The sequence below is a fragment of the Nicotiana sylvestris genome, chromosome 9 (assembly GCF_000393655.2).
Source record: "Nicotiana sylvestris chromosome 9, ASM39365v2, whole genome shotgun sequence".
NCBI lineage: Eukaryota > Viridiplantae > Streptophyta > Magnoliopsida > Solanales > Solanaceae > Nicotiana > Nicotiana sylvestris.
In genome coordinates, this window is record NC_091065.1 from 123762995 (window position 1) to 123784850 (window position 21856).

The 21856-nt window shown below is 35.7% G+C and overlaps 2 protein-coding genes across 3 annotated transcripts; one reads left to right on the forward strand and one right to left on the reverse strand.

The window, feature by feature from the left end:
- Positions 1-4937: 4937 nt before the first annotated feature.
- On the forward strand, positions 4938-7796 carry LOC104236565 (GTP-binding protein SAR2). The gene is made up of 3 exons (XM_009790509.2): positions 4938-5251; positions 5715-5846; positions 7086-7796. Exons 1-3 carry the CDS (start codon positions 5123-5125, stop codon positions 7404-7406), a joined length of 582 nt encoding a protein of 193 aa, XP_009788811.1. The 5' UTR covers positions 4938-5122; the 3' UTR covers positions 7407-7796.
- Positions 7797-8663: 867 nt separating this feature from the next.
- On the reverse strand, positions 8664-20218 carry LOC104236564 (calmodulin-binding transcription activator 5). 2 transcript variants are annotated; one of them, XM_009790507.2, is made up of 13 exons: positions 19613-20218; positions 17518-17643; positions 17154-17269; positions 15480-15568; positions 15267-15312; positions 13995-14157; positions 13528-13647; positions 13360-13421; positions 12068-12463; positions 10905-11602; positions 10084-10627; positions 9313-9618; positions 8664-9212 (listed from the first exon to the last, which is right to left on the reverse strand). In XM_009790507.2, the coding sequence occupies exons 1-13, from the start codon at positions 19674-19676 to the stop codon at positions 9162-9164; spliced, it is 2781 nt and encodes a 926-aa protein (XP_009788809.1). In that variant the 5' UTR covers positions 19677-20218; the 3' UTR covers positions 8664-9161. The 2 variants fall into 2 exon arrangements, with proteins under 2 accessions (XP_009788809.1, XP_009788810.1); XM_009790508.2 differs by lacking the exons at positions 17518-17643; positions 19613-20218 and having other exon boundaries at positions 15480-15573; positions 17154-17244.
- Positions 20219-21856: the final 1638 nt, after the last annotated feature.

Sequence of the window (21856 nt, forward strand, 5' to 3'; positions counted from 1 at the left end):
AGCTAATCATGAGATTTCTTACCTCATATAGAACTGTATCAAAAGTAGGACTCCCCTACTATATAAAAGGGGTCTGATTATTTGTAAAGCACATCATTTTTATGCAACACAAAGCAATATACTGCCATTTTCTAGCTTTTATTATCTTGTTACTCTATTCATATATCAGTTGAAACATCTTTGGTTCAAGGGTGACTGAACTCGAGGGTCAATGCTATTCGATTCGTGTGGTTTGCATTTATTCTTTTATCGCCAATTTCAATATTAATATATTCTCTTAATTTGTACCAAGTTATATCATGTATCCTTAAAACCACGTATAAATTCAATTGTTATCCGTTTTTTAGGATAAACAATCATCTTTGACCATTTCTACCCTTCTTTCATCATCTTTAACCACTTCTACCATTCTCACTCTCATCAGGTGGATCCACAGTGTATAATATTGTTCACGTGAATCCATAATCCTCGGGTAAATTATAGATATAATGTACATAATTTGGCATATATATATTATATGATGGAACCCATGATCAAAAGAGATGAAATGGTGCACTAGTTTTGGTCTCTTATTTCCAATAGCCTAAAGCCAGTAGATCAATTCCCCCACCAACTTTTTTGTTTAATTTTTTTTAAAAAAGTAATGATGCATCTATCCTCCGAAAATTCTAGATCCGCCTCTGACTCTCATCCAGTTATACCATATATATATTTCAATTAATTACCTGGTCACGCTCGTGTGTATCAATATACACCTCGAGATATTTTAATCATTCATTAGACCCTTAATTAGCCGTAATAAAAGTTTAAAATTTATAATCAACACACAGTGATAAAAGTATTACACTTTTCTCATACCTTGTTATCTATAATGTGTCATAATAATATGTCACTTGTTTTTATACACAGCTAACCACTAATAAATACATTAAATGTTTTTATTAGGCAAATACTTTTTATTAAGAAAGTTTATACGAAAAATACTCTCTCCAGAACAAATGCATTAAAAATCCAATTTCCAGGTTGATTGCTAGAGAGTATAATAGCATGTTTGGCCAAGCTTCTAAAATCAGCTTATTTTGAGAGGAGAAATTCAAAAATAGCCAGATTTACAAGTAGTCATTCAAAAATAGCCACAATTTCAAAAGTAATCGAACTTTAGCCACTTTTCATGTAAAGATAAATCTGAACTAAAACATTGTTCAAAATCCGAAAAAATACTCCAGTACAATACACTGGAATCCAGTATAATATATATATTGGAGTTCCAGCATAACTATACCGGAACTCCAGTATAATATACTAGAGTTCCAGTATAATATACTGGTCCGGCATAATATACTGGAGATTGGAGCACCGATACTCCAATCTCCAGTATATTATACTGGAACTTTCCGCGTGTTGGAGTTCCAGCATAATATGCTGGAAGTTCATACACAGGTGCACCGATCTCCAGTATATTATGCTGGAACTTTCCGTGTTGTAGCAAAATAGTGACTATTTTTCAATATGTTACGCCCCGTAATATTACGTCGATATTTCGTCCCGCAGTATTATATTACGATGATGTTACCTCCTGCAGTATTATATTACGATGATGTTACATCCTGCAGTATTATATTACGATGGTGTTACACCTTGCAGTATTACATTACGATGATATTACGCTTCGCAGTATTAAATTACGACGATGTTGTACCCTGTAGTATTGTACATTGAATTTGTTGTATGGTAATGGACATCAGTCCAAGGAAATGATTATTTGAAGATTATAAGGATTATGCTATTTCAAACAAGTGATGGGTAAATTCATGAAAGTGAGAGGGGAAGCAAGTAAAAGAAAATGAATTTTCGTCCAAGTTTGGCATGTTGGGATAAAATTCGGGTCGAGCGTTAATACTCGATATTTATGGACAAGTACCATACAAGGTACCATATGGCCATGATGGTAAGGTGTATAAAGTATATTAAAAGTGAGTAGTATTTTATGTAATGTGAGATAATTCTTGATTATGTGGATAATTGGTTAATTATTGGTTAATGGGAGATTAGCAAATTAATTAAGGAATTAATTAATTTATTGAATAAGGATGATTAATCTCCTAATGTGGCAGCCAAGGTATCCTGATTTTATAGCCCAAATAAGTGACTCTTAAATCACATTATAAGGTGGCAAAACATGGAGGAGTCTTTGGCCAACTAAGCAAACAAGTGGGTCCCATACCCAAAAGACTAAAGAGAGCTTTTTACTTCATTTTCAATCTCTACAATTCAAAGCTAGCTTCAGCAAGATAATGTTACAAATGTAACGTGTGTTCTTCAACAAAAATTCATACGAAACTATTTATCATAATAGCAACGGGATTTTGCGATTTTAAGGGAGTACGGTGCAATCTTTCTCAAGAATATCATACGGATTCTCCCCTACTTCGATCCACCATTACGTTGTTGTTGCAATTGATGTATGTTAGAGAGACTGTCAAGAAAATCGGCTCAGGTATGTTAAGGCTATCCTTTCTTTCTTTTGGCATGATCTATACGACACAAACGAAACGTGCAAATGCACAATTTTCATAAATGACTCTATTCATAGAAATACTAGAGATGCTTATGTTCTTGATTCCCCATGTGTCAAATTATTCTATCATCTGCTCATGGGTCTCAGAAAAATATGTAAGTTGAAAAAGTTTACTTCATGATATTATTCAAAGGCATAATGGTCTTATGACACTCTAAGAGATTTTATTGATGTACTTCTCATGCATTGCATTCATGTACATTGACACATGACCAGATGACGTTATATACGCATATATATGTATATTATATGTATATGGGATATGAAAAAAGGTTACGGCATATATACGCACCACCACCTGATCAGCTGGTATATGTTGATGATTTGCCCACAGTGGCCGAGATGATATGATGGGATGTCCTCAGAGGATGATGATGTTATGAAACATGTACCTATGCACGACATGACATTCATACTAATATGCATGACACTATAGGTATTTTATGATTTACAAAGTTTTCCAGACTTACAGGTTGGGTCATTTACTCTATATTTCTTCCATGTCTGTTATGTACTTATTTATGTGCCTTACATACTCAGTACATTATTCATACTGACGTCCCTTTTGCCTGGGGACGCTGCGTTTCATGCCCGCAGGTCCCGATAGACAGGTCAAGAGCCCTCCAAATAGACTATCAGCTCAGCGGAAGATGTTGGTGTGCTCCATTTGCTTCAGAGTAGCTTGTTTGGTTAGTATGATTTAGACGTGTATTATTTGGTATGGCGGGACTCTGTCCCGACCTTTATGAAGATTATGTATTCTTAGAGGCTTGTAGACAGATGTCATGTACGTAAAAGATTGTATGACCTTGTCGGCCTATGTTCAGTATACGAGTGGTTATTTTGATCTTACAGGCCGTATGTCTTATACATAAGTTAGTATCACATGTTGTATTCTACTTATCTCATGGCCGCCTTCCGGTTCAGTTATCTATGATAGTATGACATGAAAAGATACGTTATGTTGGTGCTCGGTTGAGTAAGGTTCTGGGTGCCCATCTCGGCCCATCAGTTTGGATCGTGACACAATATCTTTGCAAACGCTGGCTATTTTTGAATGACCAGTCCGAAAGTTGGCTAGCCCGTGCTATTTTTACTATTTTGAGAAGTGTTTTCTCAAAAGTACTTTTTTAAAAAGTGCTTTTGGTGAGAAACAATTTGTGTTTGGCTAATTAATTTGAAAAGTGCTTTTGAGCAGTAATTAGTGTTTGGCCAAGCTTTTGAAAACTGCTTCTAAGTGTACTTTTCTCAAAAGTACTTCTCAGAAAAGTTCTTTTGCATAGAAACTACTTTTTCTGCTTCTCAAAAACTGCTTCTACTTCTGCTCAAAAGCATTTTTTTTTCCTTTCAAAATCTTGGCCAAACACCTCAATTTTTAGCGAAAAGTGCTTTTGGCGGAAAAAGAAAACACTGTTGGCCCAAAAAAACTTGGCCAAACTGGCTATAAATCTTTTCATGCATCATCTTCGTAGGCGTTTGGCCATGAATTCCAAAATAAATTTTCAAATTTGGAATTTCACTAAAATTTGAATTGAAGATGAAGTTGTGTTTGGTTATAATTTTTGTAACATATTTGGATGTTTTTTTTGCAAAATCATAAAATATGATTTATACCCCATAACTTGTAAAAAATATCTAAACCGTCTCAATTTAGTTATATTACTTGAAATAAACAATCAAACATGCTATTGTTTAGCAACATGGTAGTCGTCACAAGAAAATGGTTCATTATCCGATGCAATAGCTTCATCTGATAGTCGAGGAAAAATACGTGGGTAGTTGTAGGTTAATAATTGATGGGATCATTTTATGAATTTTAAAAGTACAGGGTAAATTTGTAAAATTAAAACTAGTGAAAATACATTTTCAATTAAAAAACTGGTAAGAGCCACTTTTTCAAATTTGAAAATGCATTTTCAAGTGAAATTGGAAAAATTGGTAAGAAATGTATAACCAAATATTGTTTTCATAATTTTTTGGAAAAAAGCAAAAATTTTGTATGTCCAAACGGGCTCCTAGTGTAGGATTTTTCCCACAAAAGATTCTCATTCAGATTTTAAGATTCTCTTTGGCTGGCAAGTTTTTATCAACCTTTTTAAGGAATTCAGCTCCAATTTAACTCGTACGATTTGTAGCTTTGGCAGTCTATCGAACGGGTCTTTATTTTTTCAGTATTTTAAATTTCTTGTAGTATAAGGATCATCGCATCGGTCAAAAAATAAGAAAGGAAAAAAATTGGGTAGCACACTTGTTATGACGTGGAGGTCCCAATGATGTGTAGCACTCTTCTGATGACGCGCAGCACCCAATAGTCTCTCTCCACGTCAGCAAAACACGCAACCGGCCAATTCGAGTCACCATCTTTATCTCCGGTTCCTATCACCTTTCCTTATGTGCAACAGGTTCCACCATTAACCAGTCAAACTTCACCCCCTAATATAAATACCTGTACCTCATTCCACCACTGAACCTCAGAAAAAAGAGATCGAACAAATTGGAACGCCTGAAGCTGAGTGGTTTTTGATCATCAAATAGGAAGAGGCGATGTTTGTGTTGGATTGGTTCTACGGAGTGTTAGCATCACTAGGATTGTGGCAGAAGGATGCGAAGATATTGTTTTTAGGACTTGATAATGCTGGCAAAACCACTTTGCTTCATATGTTGAAAGATGAGGTTCTTTTTCTCTTTCTCTCTCTCTTTTTTTTTTTTTTGTTGGTTTTTCCCCTCTTCTTTTTATCACAATAAACTATAATCACATGACTATATAGGCAACACTAACTAGTTGCGTAAGCTTATTTGTTATATTAAGTATATCTGCTTAGAGACTTAACTATCAAAATTTAAGGAATTAATTTTCTATTTTTAGAGAACCTCTAGAATCAAATGGGTCTTAATAGATGGAAAAATCCCAACTTTTATTTGTCTTAAATGTTAAACTATTTATTATCCCAAGGTTGGCCCCATAATTCCAAAAAAAGAAAGGACTACCTGGGCGAAGTATTATTGATATGTTTGTTCACATGTGGAGCTAATTTTTAGTGATAGAGATAATAAAAGTATTTTATATTTAGGAGGTTATTGAAACCAGTTCAAATGTTTTATTGGTATTATATTGTGCATGTTAACATTGATGCAGAGATTGGTGCAGCATCAACCTACGCAATACCCGACATCAGAGGAGTTGAGTATAGGTAAAATTAAGTTCAAGGCTTTTGATTTAGGAGGACACCAAATTGCTAGAAGAGTCTGGAGAGACTACTATGCCAAGGTGAATAATTTGCATTGTTAGAGCACCAGTTTACTCATTTATAATTGGGTTATTTGCAACTTATTTTGTTTACTTACCTTTAAATGTTGAGCATGGGCTAAAGCTTTTATATTTATCAGCTATTCGATTTAAAATTTGCTCGAGCCTGTATATTTCAAAAATTTCAGCAGTGCTTTATAAGTTGAAATGATATTTGAGTTTGATTTCTAATAACATAATTTGTCTTATCAACCGCATATATATTTGTAGATAGAGGGCTGATCATATTTCCTGTTTGGTCATATTACTGCACTAGTGCACTTCTTTTGGCATTGCTATGTGCTTCATTTAGGGATGAGAGCACTCTTTCACAGCTTGAGTAGTGAAGAACAAGGAATAGAGATGCTCGTAGTTGGTTATAACTTAACGGTTATCACTATTTATTGTGTTTCCTTGTCAAACACGTTCCTATTGCTGAAGTATCACTTTAAGGTAGAACAAATATAACAATTCTTTTGAACCTTGTTTGGTACCAGTTGTCTGGTATTGGTTTGACCTTGTCTGGGGTCTCAATTTAGGAGTAGGACACTCAGTAATATATACTAAGAATGCAGTTCTTTGTTTGGTAAACATGGATAAGCTGTATAATTCACGCATGAAATGGCAAGAAGTATATCTTAAACATTGGAAAAATAGTCTTATGATGAAATAATTGCCAATTTTAATTATGATAATGTCACAAAAGGACTTTGCAGGTGACCTTTGAAGATAGAAGTCATCAGGAACATGAAAGATTTGGGTTTAGGCTAGATTCTTTTGTGTAGTGGAGAATTTTTAAGAACTTGCACTGTCAAGTCATATGTAAAATTGAGATTTTTACAATGCAGTTCTATGGAACATTATGTTGTTGAGGATTTAAAGATTCCTCAACAACTAATGCTCTCATATTCAAGTTTATGTTGACCATCGTGTTGAATGTGTATATAGTTACTCTCGTGTTTTAAATATATGGCAAGCTATGGAAAATTTTGTGTTGTTCTCTAGTTGCTTATGACATCAATCATTTTGGGATTATGGTGGATCAGTCAAGTTATATGTGACATTTTGGCTTTAATAAAGGTCAAGTCTGTGCACCATTAGCTTCAAGGTTTTTAGTAGGTCAGTATTGACATGGATATTTGCAAGTCTGTTGTAATAGTTTCCGAATCTAGGCTTTCCATACTCTACTACTGCTTGACAAGCACGTTTTTCCATTTGTAGGTGGATGCTGTTGTTTACCTTGTTGATGCTTATGACCGAGAGAGGTTTCCCGAGTCAAAGAAGGAATTAGATGGGCTTCTCTCAGATGAGACATTGGCAAATGTCCCATTTCTCATTCTGGGAAACAAGATTGATATACCATATGCTGCTTCAGAAGACGAGCTGCGTTATCACTTGGGCCTAACTGGTGTGACCACTGGCAAGGGTAACGTCAACCTCGCTGGTACAAATGTCCGTCCAATTGAGGTGTTTATGTGCAGCATTGTGCGCAAGATGGGATATGGTGAGGGCTTCAAGTGGATGTCGCAATACATCAAGTAGGAGAGTTTACCACAAAGTACTTCTTGGCAAATTTCATCTTTGTGATTCCAACCCATTGGTGGGGAAGGGGGGGCAAGAACAAAGAGAATTTTTCCCAATCAAGAAGGTATATGTTGGACTTGTGACAGAGGACGTATGTCGGGTTGTACTGGATAGAAAGACTAGTTTTTTAGTATCTTCTTTCTAGTTATAGGTTATCTTCACTCTTTCCGTGTCTTTGTAGATCTTATCTCTCTGTATATAATGCCCTTAGCAGAAGGGAAAAAAAGATATACAGAACTGTGTGTTCCAAGAGTGACTGGTAGAAACTATGTATGAGGAAAGCACAATAACTAAAGCAGGTAATCCTCTCATCCTGCCCTGCCATTTTTGGCTCGTTTCTTGGGTAAAGTCGGGCGTTGTCAACACCTCTTGAGGGGTAAATATTTTAGTTTTATTATTTATACAGTTTAGGTTCTTAATTTCCTTCAAATGCAAGAGATGGCTAGCCTAATCTAGTGCTCCTAATGCCTTCTATAAAAATTAGGTTATTTATAGAACTTCAACGCATGCAGGCTTGCTAATATCTAGTGGGCGTTTGGACATAAGAATTGTAAAATTCCAAAAGAAAGTGAAAAGAATTTTCAAGTAAAAAAAAATTGAGAATGAGAGTTTTGTTTGGACATTAATATAATTTTGATCTATTTTTGAAGTTTTGTAAGTAATCTGAGTGAAAAGTTCGAAAAATATTTTTTTGGAGTTTTTCAAATTTTTGAAAAATTCTAAAATGTGTCTTCAAGTGAAATTTGAAAATTTATGATAAAAAAAATAAAAAAAATTTGAAAAAAAAAATAAAAATTTCTTATGTCCAAACGGGCTCCTAATGCCTTCTATAAATTGCCAATATGAATAACTACTTATAGTGGAGGAATGTTAACTAATCATCCATTAGCTTCCTTCACATCAGGGAAAATATTTCTTCACTCGGACTATATTCTAAAGTAAGAGATTTGAGTATTCCTCCTGCCAATCCCTTATCTTCGGCAGGATGGATGCTATGTGCCCATCGTTGGCTGCGCTTGTAACCACTAGGTGAACATTACTTTGCTTTTCTGATACTTGTTGGGAATCCTTTGATGTTCATGCCACACATCGAGTGACGTGGCATGAGAAAACAAATCCAAGACCATTATAATTATACTGTTGTTCTTGAGTTTGTTGGACTTCCAAGTATTTCTCCATAAGTTTCAAGCATTAAATTTCAAAAATGAAAGCAAATCAAAGAATCAAAATTATTTATTTGTGCCATTTCATCCAAAATCAATATTCAAGACTAGCATTGAGGTGTTTATCATGCTCACGTGAACTTGACTATGAGGCCCATGCCCCATTTGATAATAGAAATGTCAAATCATCATATCATGAGAATCAATACTGCATATTGAACATCATCTTAGTCAGGCAAGACCGAGCAAGCTTAACCTCTTCCCCAGCCATAGAAGCGACATGTCAGTTTTACTCCTCTAAACAGGTTACTGCAAGTGACAAACAACCCACGCTTTTCTAAAACATTTGGAGGGTCGAAGCTAGATGATAACTCAATCTACCAATTTACAAGATCTCTACTAATGTACAAATCGATTTGCAAAAGAAGCACACATAGCGATGTAATCGATAGCATGATGTTTTTTGGAGGGGGATTGTTTGCCTGGGTTACCGATCAATAATGCCATTGTAGCTCCAAATATTTCAGGGAAATACTTTTATCTCATCTTCTTAACCTATCTGGATATCAGGATTGAGAAGAGAAGCCCTTTCGTATTCCAGCTGCCAAAACAGAAAATATGGTAAATATCAAGAAATGAGTTGCACATTGAAGTTTGTCTCCCTTCAAAAAAAAAGAAAATCAAAGGAAGTGCTCCCTTACCGTAGCATTATCATGTTCCAATTTCATCCTCCTATATTCTTCTTGTGCTCGCTTTGAACGGAACATGGCCTGAACTCGTACAACAGACCTTTCAACACGCTCCTCAGCTTGTTTCCTACTGGCTCGGAAGAAGTCCTCCTCCACATCACCATCAGGCTTGATATCCACTGCTTGACTAGATTGAACCTGAAGACCACGAAAGCCTTTTCTCTTCAAACGCCATCTCAACACTGCCTTTTCAAGCACCCCAACAGACCAAACTATCTTGCGATACTGCTTCCGGACTTGGAAACCACGGAACACAGCCTGCATAAACCAGAGGTATGTTCCACTATTTAAATTTGTCCTGTCTACTTAATAAAATTATTTATCTTTTCAAAAAAAAATGTCTACAGGAAGAGATGTAGCAGTATCAACAGAAGAGTTACTTTTTCTTTTTCCTAGGATAAGTTGATTTCAAGAAATATTTGATAGCATAAGGTAGCATATTCAAAACAATAAAAGCATCCTTTGCAGGTTTATTGCTATATTGGAGATTTGAGGAAATCAATGTGAAGATAACATGGTTTGATCTCTTCTTCCAGTTAATGAACACAGTGCCCACCTCATCTCAGTGAGCAGATCACTTGAAATTTACAGCAAGATGGAACACAATTCTAACTTGGATCAAACAGACAAGAAGTATTTTGAACTTCAGCCCTTTTGATGGAAGAGGTGGCTCGAATTCATCATCCAGACTTCTGAGAAAGAAACAGAAAATGGGCAACTTACTTGAATTTTAATTGCATGTCGCCGCATGTTAAGAAAATCTTTCCGCATTTTCCAACTACGGAACCTATATTGGATTCGCGCAGCAGCAGCCAGTTTTTTCCGCGACTCATAATTGCGGAAAGCATGCTGAATCTTCATAGCTGCAACTATATTACGTGCTTCCATCTCCGGATTTGAAGACTCGACAGCTTTAGTCTGTACTTTGAATGAATGTTCTCTGAATGCAGCCTGTATACGTGCAGCAGCATCAGCAGCAGTACGATAAGCTGCCAAAGTATCCTTAAGATATAGCTCCTCCTCCGTGAAGTTTCCAGGGTTTATATGTTCAGTAGTGGTCTGCAGTGAACCACTAACATTTCCAGCCAAGGTCATATCCTTAAAGTGTGCAACTAAAGCCTTCTCCGCAAGATAAGCCCCCAAACCCTCAAAACCATTTTTAGATGCAAGATCAGCAGCAGTGGATCCACCAGGGTTCTCTGAAGTAGGGTCTGTCACCAAATTTGGTTTTGCACCGGCGGATAGAAGGGTTGCAACCATTTTCTCCCTGATAGTCGAAAATCCCAAAAGTAAGTAACCAATATGCTGAAAATTGTAATATTCAAAATAAAATTACCCTGGTTATGTTTTCATTTCATTAAACATTTTTTCCTTTGTTTGGTTGGGGGAGGTGGGAGGAAGGTGGAGGAAAGGGGGTGGCGTGGGTAGACATTTTGGTGGACAGCAGTAGACATATACTCAAATAAGAAGAAGCTTCATGATTATTATTTTTAAGCAATCAAATAATAATGATTTCAAAATCCCTTAGCTGCACTAAGGATTACCTTCCATAATGAGCAGCCCAGTGAAGAGCTGTCCAACCATACTTGTCCCGGTAATCCAATGATAAGCCTGACCAGGAAAATGGATATACAGCCCAAGTATAACCTAGGATAGCACACAAATGGATAACTCCTTGACCTTGCTCGTCCCACTCTGAGGTTTTACACCCTCCAATAACTCTTTCTAACAGCCATTCATGAAACTTTGTTTGCAAAGACAGCTCGAACAAGCAGTCTTTTGCATGTGGGACAGGGAGTTTCCTGTCTTCAATTGATTTGATCAAATATGCCCAATTATCAGTAATGTGCGAACATTTTCGAACAAATCGCTTTGCTTCTTTCAGGGAATCTTGGTGTACTTTACTGGAAAAAATGCTTAGGCTCTTAGATGTAGAGAAGAGCAAATGAGCTAGCCTCATTTGAACTCTAAATTCATCCCAACTAGACTGTTCCTCCAGAGGAGCTGTCCATTTGCATGCTGAAGGAGCTCGAAACTCATAGGTCATGACTTGACTGATTGGTGTATTACCGTCGAAACTCAAATACAAACTTACCAGTCCAGGGGGTTGAGGTGAAATTACACAACGATATACCCCGGACTGCACAAATTCTGCAGGAAAACAAACATCTGCACATACGCAGAACAAATTTGACTTTGCCAGTTGCGATTGTGCTCCTGGAAAATGCCCAATCACTAAGATCTGCAATGATTTAGACAAAATATAAGTTTTGAGATCATAGCTCAAAAAAAATGTGTGCATCTAGAAACTCTTGCCTCCACTCAGTAATTGGCTACTGTTTGATTTATATCTAAAAGTTTAAGAAGTGAATTCTCTCTCTGATAACTTAAGTGAAACTGAATTTAGCCACAGCGTGGAAAGCTGAATTAAGTTATTTGTTTATTTAATTACATTCAACACGTAAGCTAGGCGTTGACTGTCACTCAATGTTATGTTATGTCAAACCAGGACATGTCTAATGAGTATTAATATTCCATTAGTACAATGAGATTGATAAATTTTCTTTTTTCATATATGAATGCAAATAGAACTTCTTAAACCAAACATGGGAATGGGACATTCCTTCTCTCTTATCGCGAGAGAAGGTTATGTTTTTGTGAACTGATGCTATTATAGCAAGGTAGCAAGGCTTTGAAGAAAAAGAACCTTTGTTTCTTCACTTGAAAGAGCCCAAGTTGGAGAGATTTCGGTTATGTTGAATATCTGCTGCATTACATATGATTGATCGATAGTTACTGAAGATTCAGGAGTCATCATCTCATCTGCAGATCCTGGAGAATCACTTATGAAGTAGTTAATCCACCGTCCAAAGCTGTCCTGAGTTTGGAGGCCATCCTTGTTCAGACTATCAAAGGAATCACCTGCACCCACTGTTGTTACTCCAGGCTCATTCTTTCGAAAATTTGAAGTCATCTGACCATCCCCGGAACGGAAGGGCATGTCATTTGAAGGATTAAAATTTACAGTATCACTTCCAGCCACTTGGCAAACAAAACTTTCTAAAGATGCTACAGGTACTCTCGACACAGATAAAGAGCCATCCTGCAAATCACCATTATTAGTAGCCATACAAAAGAAATAAATAATAAAAATTAATAGTACTATTTTTCACATGGAATCCAAGTAAATAGGAAGAAGTTAAATTATTTCACGGCGGAACTTGACAATCGCTAAGGATAGACTTAAAGCAGAAGTTAGAGATTAGGTTAATTAGATGGACACAATGTAAAAGCCAATTTTTTTATATCTGAAGGCTTTTGCCAGCACAATCCTTACAGGTAGTATATAGAATAATGCGTGCATATCAACATTGACCCATATATATACATATAAAATCTAATAATGAGTATTGCACAGTATGAACAACGAAAAAGTGAACACATTTGTTATATCACTCTTGAAACGTTGGAGACATAAAATTGCGTCCAAAATTAAAATTATCTAAATTAAAAGGTTAAATCATGGTGCCCATGGGAGTAATGAAAAAGTTGTTTGGGAATATCAAATTCTGCAGAACACCAGAACAGATGACTCAGTGGCTTGACAGTTAAAATTTGCAGAACACGGACGGAACAGATAACTCATTGAACCTGACAGTTCATGTTATTTAAAAAGGAAAAAAAAGAGTTTGAGAAAAACAAGTTAAACATAAATCAACTAAATAGACAATTACTGAAAAATAATTAGCGTACCAAAGTTATTTTCATTAACCCATCGTGTAATTAGATAATATTGATTTTGGTGCTAATTTACCCTTCAAGAGTTTTCCTTATTGCCTATGAGAAAAATATAATCTAACTTACTAAACAACATTACTTTCATTAAACTTAATCCTGTAGTATCAAAATTTTGAAATAACGAGAAAAGATGAGTTAGAGAAAAGAAGGATCTGTGGAGAATTGTACTAGTGAAGCAAGCAGCATATTAGAACCGCTTACGTTGAGGCTGTAACCATTAACTTCAATTTGATTTTGTTGCCCGACTGAAGCCCTTCCTCCCGCTATACATGGATACAAAAGGAAGGATACATGATCAATGAATTAGGCAAATGATCAGATAACTTTCTCACAGGCTACAAGCACCAATTTTACAAGAATACACAATACCTTCTTGAGTTGCAATTAGCTTGTTGGGATTGTCAGGTGCCAAAAGCTCATCCCACTCAAGTGTATTAATCTCAAGAAGTCTCTGTTCATGATTTTTGGCGGTCACATCCCTGTTAGGCTCTGCAATCAGTAAAAGACAGGAATTAATTGAGCCAATTCCAAAGGAGAAAAAAAAGGTTTTTTCTTATTGGGACATTCCAAGATTACAGCAGGTTCGACATCTAATAGCATAAGTAGGACACAATCTTGTTGCACGATAAATTGCTCAGAAGTTCCTAATAATAAAAATATCCCATTATCTTCAAGAGTGATATTCTGTTGTTTTATTTATGAAGCTACAACTTAGACAGAAGGATTAAACATGATGCTTATGTCTCCACTCATAGAAGGCTCAGTTCAGGCAGTTGAGATTCTACTAAATAAAATCGTAATAAGATATCATTTCTAGAAAGCCCACTCTGCAGTACCTAAATGTGCATGTTGGCTGGAACCATACGTCCGTTCATCTACGGAATTACATTCTTCTGATAAAACCCAACCAGATGGATCAGATGGATCTGAACTGGAATTGGAATTAACCGGGGTAGCTGGAGAACCCTTGGCAACAGAGGTCGCTGGGGAGCCCTGTGCCTGCACGGTAGACATAGACAACAACTGAATTAAAACATTCGATATATTTACAACTACTTAAAGAGGGACTTATTCCAGTACGGGAAAAGGTTCCATTTTTTTTTTTGGGGGGGGATGGACAAAATAAATAATTTTATTAGTAATGGGAAGATCTCCCATATACAAGCAGTATACCAAAAAGCAGAGAGTATACAACATAATATGATTCTCTACAAATGGCACCTGATCTTATATACAAATTGGAAATTCATGAGTTCACCAAAAAGAAACATGGAATGCGGTGGTATTCCTCAAGTATAGATAGTCGTTCTCTATCCACTCAAAAGCTCTAATATTTCTCTCCTTATACAAAAGTTTAGCTAGAAGTGCCTCCTTTACTGTGCCCGACATTGCTCATTGCAGCTCTAACCACTAACATCTCATACCACAAGCAAGGTGATAACCACCTGAAAATGTATCCTACAAACTTCAACGCTTCAACCTTGTGTGACAGACAAGGTGTATCCTACTCAGGGCACTGACAGTGTAGATGGACTGAAAAACAGGAGAAAGGATAATCTACATACATAATGCCAATCGTCGTCTACATAGATAAAAACCACCTAACATATCCCTGCAATGAGGGATAACACCACATATAATACTGCTCCTGCTGTAGTTAGCAAATCTCGTCCCTTCACACTAGGAATCTCAGAATGCTACGATATATAGATACATTTCTACACCGCATTTGGGTGGTAACGAGTTAAAAAATGTGAACTGTTGACCAAACTGTTTAATAACAGTGTTGAATATGTGCTACTACTTGCTATACATTATTCAGATGGCCAGACAGGCTTGACGTACTTTTTCTTTCTTTTTTTTTTTTTTTGAGAAAGGTAAAAGTCAGGCTTGACGTACTTCTAAGTATGAAATAGTAGAGCCAAAGAAATTGCTGGTATATATCCCAAAATAAAGAAGTGCATAAATGAATAATAAGTTATTTGAACAGGAAGTCTAAACAAGGACAACAAGAAACTGGAACGTGCAGACATGGATATGTTTTGAAGAAGGATCTTTTTTCATAAGTGATATGTATTGAGAAAGTTACCAAGATAAAGGAAACAAACCTCCTGAGTTTCGCGATAATGAACAAGGACTATGTGTTCAAGGGACCTGATAAAAGCACAGAAATGGAAAAAATCAAACTCAAAGGATACAGGTTGTTTCGTGTAAGTGGAAACTGTATGCAAATGATTTATCATTGCAGTTAACTGGGGAAAAAAACAAAGGGGAAACCCTTTATTGGCTTGATGCAAGCATCAAAAAAGTGTATTTCATACTTGTCAAGTAGCCAGTAACATCTCCGAACAAAGGTCGGGTGATCTTCTCCATGTGCATAGTATACATGAATTCGTTCTTCATTACCAACCTGCACTAAGAAACAAAATGGATTTGACCAGCACAGAAAAGATTGCAAATCCCACCTCATGATCTTGAAATACATATCTTCTGGAAGAGAGCAAATTAAATTCAGAAATAGAGAAGAGGACAAAAGGACATGGATGGGAAGAGTACAAAATTGAAACCAAAAAAGTGCATCTCTACTTTTCAGGGGAGACATTCTATTGTATGCATTGAGCAAAAAGATTAACAACTCTTATGCATCAGGCTATAAAAGATAATTCACGCTTGCGAATTGCAAAAATAAAGCACCCATAGTTCTGGTGTAGGAATGACAAAAGAAACATGCTATGAAAGAAGATATAAAAAAGAATGAAAAAATATTTATACTAACGCTACATTTAATATATTAACCAAAGGTTTCACAGAAAGCTAGTTAGACTTTACCAATTAAAACTAGGCATGGATGGTTTTCAAAATGACTACATCCTAAAGCAACTAGGATTACAAGAAACTCTCCTTAGCTAGATGTATGCAGATTAAAATTTGTGCATTGCATTGGGTCATTTTGCATCTAGCTAGGTCTGTTCAATCATTTTTCGAGCGCCCGAGAAACAAAAGCACAGCAGTATCTACTGTTAATACTGGAGATGGTCTTAGTTCCATGAGTCTTTGGATACACAATTGTTTGGTTATGCGGTTTTGGTCTCTGGTTAATACCTAATGCATAATTATCTCCAACAATGATAAAGCTGATCATGGGCATTCTAGCTAGTTCCTGAATGAGCTCCACCATTTCAGCACAAAGATGCGTTTATTCTAGCCTCTTCCAGTCATGTAGCCGCAGTAGATGAAAAATTGACAGGCCATGTACAAACTTGTTGCGAGGTTCAGCACTGTGCGATAAGAAGTTTCATTGGATTCTGTGGGTTAGTGTGACAGTAAGCTCTCGCCCGCCAACGTGATGCAATATAGGAGAGAATGTGATTCAAATGTTCATCTATTTCCGATGTCTCACATCGATTATGTCTAAGTCTGTATTTTGCACCACTCAATGACTTCTACTACATGCAGTAATCAGCCTCAACATCTTGAGTCCAAATCCAAAACAATAACAAAAGGGGTGTGACTGAATATTTGGCCGTATAAACTTTAAATCTGCCTCCCTTATCTTCTGCCACTTAAAACTCGTGCATAGCATGAGATAGGCTACAATTTTTTCTCGATAAGTCTAAGGGAGCTGTATCGACAACGATTGCCAACCTTGTACACGGGGGGAACAAAAAAAGCCAAAAAAGTAGTGCTGTACAGAACAAGTAAATTCGTAAAAACATTTAGCAAAGGTTGCATACAGGATTTTACGATTAAGCCACAGAGATAAAGTGGAGCAGAAATTTCTTATATCATCTTAAATTCAGTTGTTAGATTTACATCAATGATACTTATAACAGAAAAGAAGGCGAAGAGATTTCAAAAGCAACTATAACCAGAAAAAGCAGAAACCAGAAATATAGCAGAACAGCAATAACGAGCACCTCCCATTACATGTATAACAAGCAAGCTAGCAAAAAATTATGGGAAGTATGACACACTCAGGATCATTTGACACTCACTTTTAAGTGTTCGTGAGCTTCTTTTACTGTTTTCCCGTCCTTTTTCTTCTTCCAGTTATGACCGTCTTTCCGGAAATTCCTGAGCATCTTACGATCAAACAACACGATTGTGCCACCTGTTGTAGTGAGAAGATTACATAAATCAACAGAACCTAACATGTCCTAGAAGTTCACTTTACTGATGTCTTTTTTTAAATAAGTAAAATATTATTCACAAGTAATCCCAAGCACTGAGTTCATTGCTGGGTATTACTTTGTTTACTGAAGTCATGTTCCATTTCATTTAATATTACACTACACAAAACAAGAAAGAAATCATCGCAAGACAAAGACCATAAAAGGTAGTCGCTTAGAGTGGTATTACTCATCGGCAGGTTCACAGGCTTGACAAAGATGTTGAAGTACTTGTAGTTGCACAATATAGCATGGATCTCATTTGGTCGGAGCCACCTCATCTTCGCTTCTTCCATTATACTGGGAATATCCAAATCTGCGCAAGCAACAGAAAATATCACTTTTAATCAGCAAGGATGATTCAAGAAAGTAAATCAACCAAAATTCAAAAACTACAAGCAATAGCAGAAAGGTCAGCGCCAATTCTGATCTGAACGTAACAGTGTTGTACCTCTACACGATTACTTTGTGCATCCATCTAGTCATTATAAAATCAAGGGACCTTTTCTCGCCATCACTTTGCTCTCATTTTCCACAAATTCAGGAGCTCGTGGTTTATTTCCATAATGATATGGCGTCCTAACTATCACAAAAGGACAAAGAGTTCTGGCTTCACTCACATTTAATTAATAACTTGTTAGAAACACTTTCACACTAGATGATACTTCATTCACCAAAGTGGTCAAGGAAGCAACATTTACTTTGTTCTCATTTCTGAGCCGAAGGTCTATCGGAAACAGCCCCTTTACCTTTCCAAGGTAGGGGTAAGGTTTGTATACACACAACCCTCCTCAGACCCCACTTGTGGGATCTCACTGGATTTGTTGTTGTTGATTTTTGTATTATGTTGTTGTTGTTACTGCTCTTTTTTTTTGTGACTTCTTCATTATTATAGTTTCCTTTCAATACTATCGTGACTTTGTTTTCCTTGAGCCGAGCATCTATCGAAAACAACCCATCTACTTGCACAAGGTAGGGATAAGGACTGCGTACACACTACCCTCCCCAGACCCCACTTGTGGGACTACACTGGGTATGTTGCTGTTGTTATTGTTGTTCATTTTATGGTAAACTAATTTCCTTTTTTTCTTGATATGCAATTTCCGGATTGACACAAATCAATTACTGAACCGTGCAAAGCAACATCTATCTTCATGTCTAACTTTAAAAAGGACATTAATTTAATTTATGAAAATCATAATAAGTTAATATGTCTACTAGTTGGGAATAGGTTTTAGACTTGTTAGACAATCCTTCTATATATATATATATAAAACTTATTTTCACTTTTATTTTATTTGATGATGATAATATGAGTTGAGCTTAAATGAAGAGTGAGGATTCATATAGCGGATCCCAACTTGTTTCGGACTGAAACATAGTTGTTGTATAATAATTTAATATGTCATTCTCATGCACTTGTCATATAATGGTCGATGAAGCACCCAAGAATTTGGCCTAGCGGTCAATAAATGAGATGAAAACCATGGGAGACCAGGGTTCAAATCCCCATAGAGGCAAAAAAAAGTGGTTTCTTCTCAAAGCCTTAGTATAAAGAGTAACCCGGTAACTGTGTTGGTGGAAGGTAATATTTACCCGGTTAAATACTCTAAAGTATGCACACGTTCGCCGAAAACCACAGTTCTCCAAAAAATGGTCGATGAAATTACTATTCAGGAAAATTTATCATGCTGATATCTTTTAACCAGCCCATCAAGTTGCCAAGTCTTCTTCTAACTTTGATCCTCAAACCTCAAACCTCAATCTCATACGATTGTTTAGTCAAAATCAAGGAACTCCTTGTTACTTCGATAAGAACTGATCTTGTATTATAATTATAATATAAATTAAGAGGCTTAACGCATGGCAGAGAGATTTTCATGAAATTTAAATATGGAGCAGCAGAAACATCACTTAACTATAAGTATAGTTCTTCAGGCATCATTTTTTTCAGGATAGATTGAAGAAATGCAAATGACATAATACAGCTTATTATGTTCCTAGAGCATAGCAAATCCCGATTCTGACTTTGCAGTAGGTTGAGAATCGTGTGAAATAGGTACAATTCTTAACTTAGTTGTTATAGTGATAATATTCCAACAAACTTTATATGCCACATTCCGATGAATTACTCTTAGCATTATAAGTCTTACATGATCCTACCTTTAGTCTTTTTGGTACCTGATTCAGAGTCAACCCCTAAGTTGCAATAAAACTGCTCTTTTGTCATACACAACCAAGCATTTTTGCATAAACTAGCAAAATCAAAGTAACAGATATAATACCTTGCAGAGTGTGGAAGCCATGAATATCCGACCCAGCGAGTTGTCCTGCTCTGCTGCTTTCCATAACGCAACAAAACTCAAAACCCCACCAAACTAAATCATTCAAAGTTAGAATCTTTACTCCAAGAACCAATACCCCATCTAAAAACCCATGAAGTTTTTGAAAATAATAAAGCTTTGTGAATGATTAATCAAAACCCAGATATGCTGCTTTCACATGACATAACAAACATCCAAACCTACCAAAGTTGGAATCTTTACTTCAAGAACCACAAACCCATCTAAAAACCAATAAAATCCGTGAGCTAATTGTTGAAAATAATGAAGCTTTTTCAAAACCCACCAAACTAATCATTCAAATTTAGAATCTTTACTAAACAACCAAAACCCCATCCGAAAACTAATCAAAACCATGAAAAATTATGAGCTAATTCTTGAAAATAATGAAGCTTTGTAACTGATCAGTCAAAACCCAAATTCAGATATGAGTCAGCCTATGACCAGTAGTTCTATTCTACAATGAAAGCACATCAATGGCTGCTTTTTTTGTCTGCACAAAGTGTCAATATATAATATAATATTGGAGTAACCTAATCCCCAAAAAAATTAGTCTAATTTTGGGTGGAATTCGATTGGCTAATGGGGACAGCATACGGGTCGGATCAATAAATGTCCATATCATTCGTACGAACGATCGATCCAAGGAAAAGATTTGTTGCAGCCGAACCGAACGGAGGCTGACACGTAAACTATATCCGGGTACACGTAGACCCCATATGACTTTTCCTTCTTTTCTCTTTCAACTTTCTAATGAACTCTCTAAAATACTTATATCCATTTATTAAATTAAAATAACTTTCAATTATGAATTCACTTCACAATACTCAGTTTGTTTCAATTTTGATGACACACTTTACTTATTAGTCCATTCCAAAAAAAATGACACATTTCTATAATTAAAAATAATTCAACTTTAAACTCTTTATTTTACCTATTTTACCCTTAATGAGAAGCTTTTATATTCGTACAAATATTATGGACCCACAAAGTTTTTACCCCTTAAACTTTTCATACCACAAGTTCAAAAATCTTTTTTTTTTCTTAGAGCCCGTTTGGATTGGCTTAAAAAAGTGGCTTTTCAGCAGAAATAGCTTTTAAGCCAAAAAATAATAAATTGGGATTGCTCGGCTTATTGTTTTTGGCTTGTTTTAAGCAATTTTTAACTTATTTTAAGCACTTTTTGACTTTGTCAAACACTGAAAAAAGTTTAAAAGAGCTTAAAAGCTAATTTGACCAGCTTAAAAGTCAATCCAAATACCCTTTTAAATTTCGTGCCGAGTCAAACTAACTCATCTAAATTGAAATGGGTGGAGTATTAATTAATACTGCTATCGTTTGTTTTTGTGACTGTATTTGAATTTAAGATGAAATAACTCTTAGCACGTATCAAATGCACTATTACAACTTGGTTTTTTAAATATGTCATGGTTATTTTATAGTTAATAGTTTTCTGGCACATGTGTATACCGAGTCATGTTACGATTTTTGTAACATAATATTAATATTATTAAAATAAAGTTTCAAATAAATAATTATATTTTAAAATGTGGTATACATTTTTGTGAATGAAAATTGTAAATTATCATAAGTTGACTTTGAAAGTTCGTTCCAAATAAACACTTAACTTATCAAATAGATAATTAACTTAAGCCAAACAAAATAATCTATGAATGTAACTGTTTACCCTAAAATTTGAGTAACAATTAAACTTATATTTTGATTTAAGGATATTTGATTTAATCCAATACCAATTGATAAATAAGGAATTAAATAGATAAATTAGAGAATAAAATAGATCAAATCGGTATGCAAGCCAATCTCGACCTCGATTTGTGATAGCCTCGAGGTGTGATAATAAGAATAGCAAATGAATAAATAACTCTAATGAATAGTAAGCAAAAATAGCAAGAAAGCGATGAAAGGATATATTATTCTCAGTGAAATAATGATGGATACAAATGATTGGGGTCCCCCTTTATACAGTAGGGGAGTCCTAAATAAGGTACACTTCTAATTATAGTAGAAAATCATATTAACAGCTATTTAACCGCTATAGACTAATCCTTTTCGAGATTCACGCCACGATCTTCGGTCCGTTGCGGATATCTCGCCCTTTCCGTTACTGCTTTATATCGGCATGGGTTCGAAGCATGCCCCCTTTTTGACCTCGATTAACGATGTTGA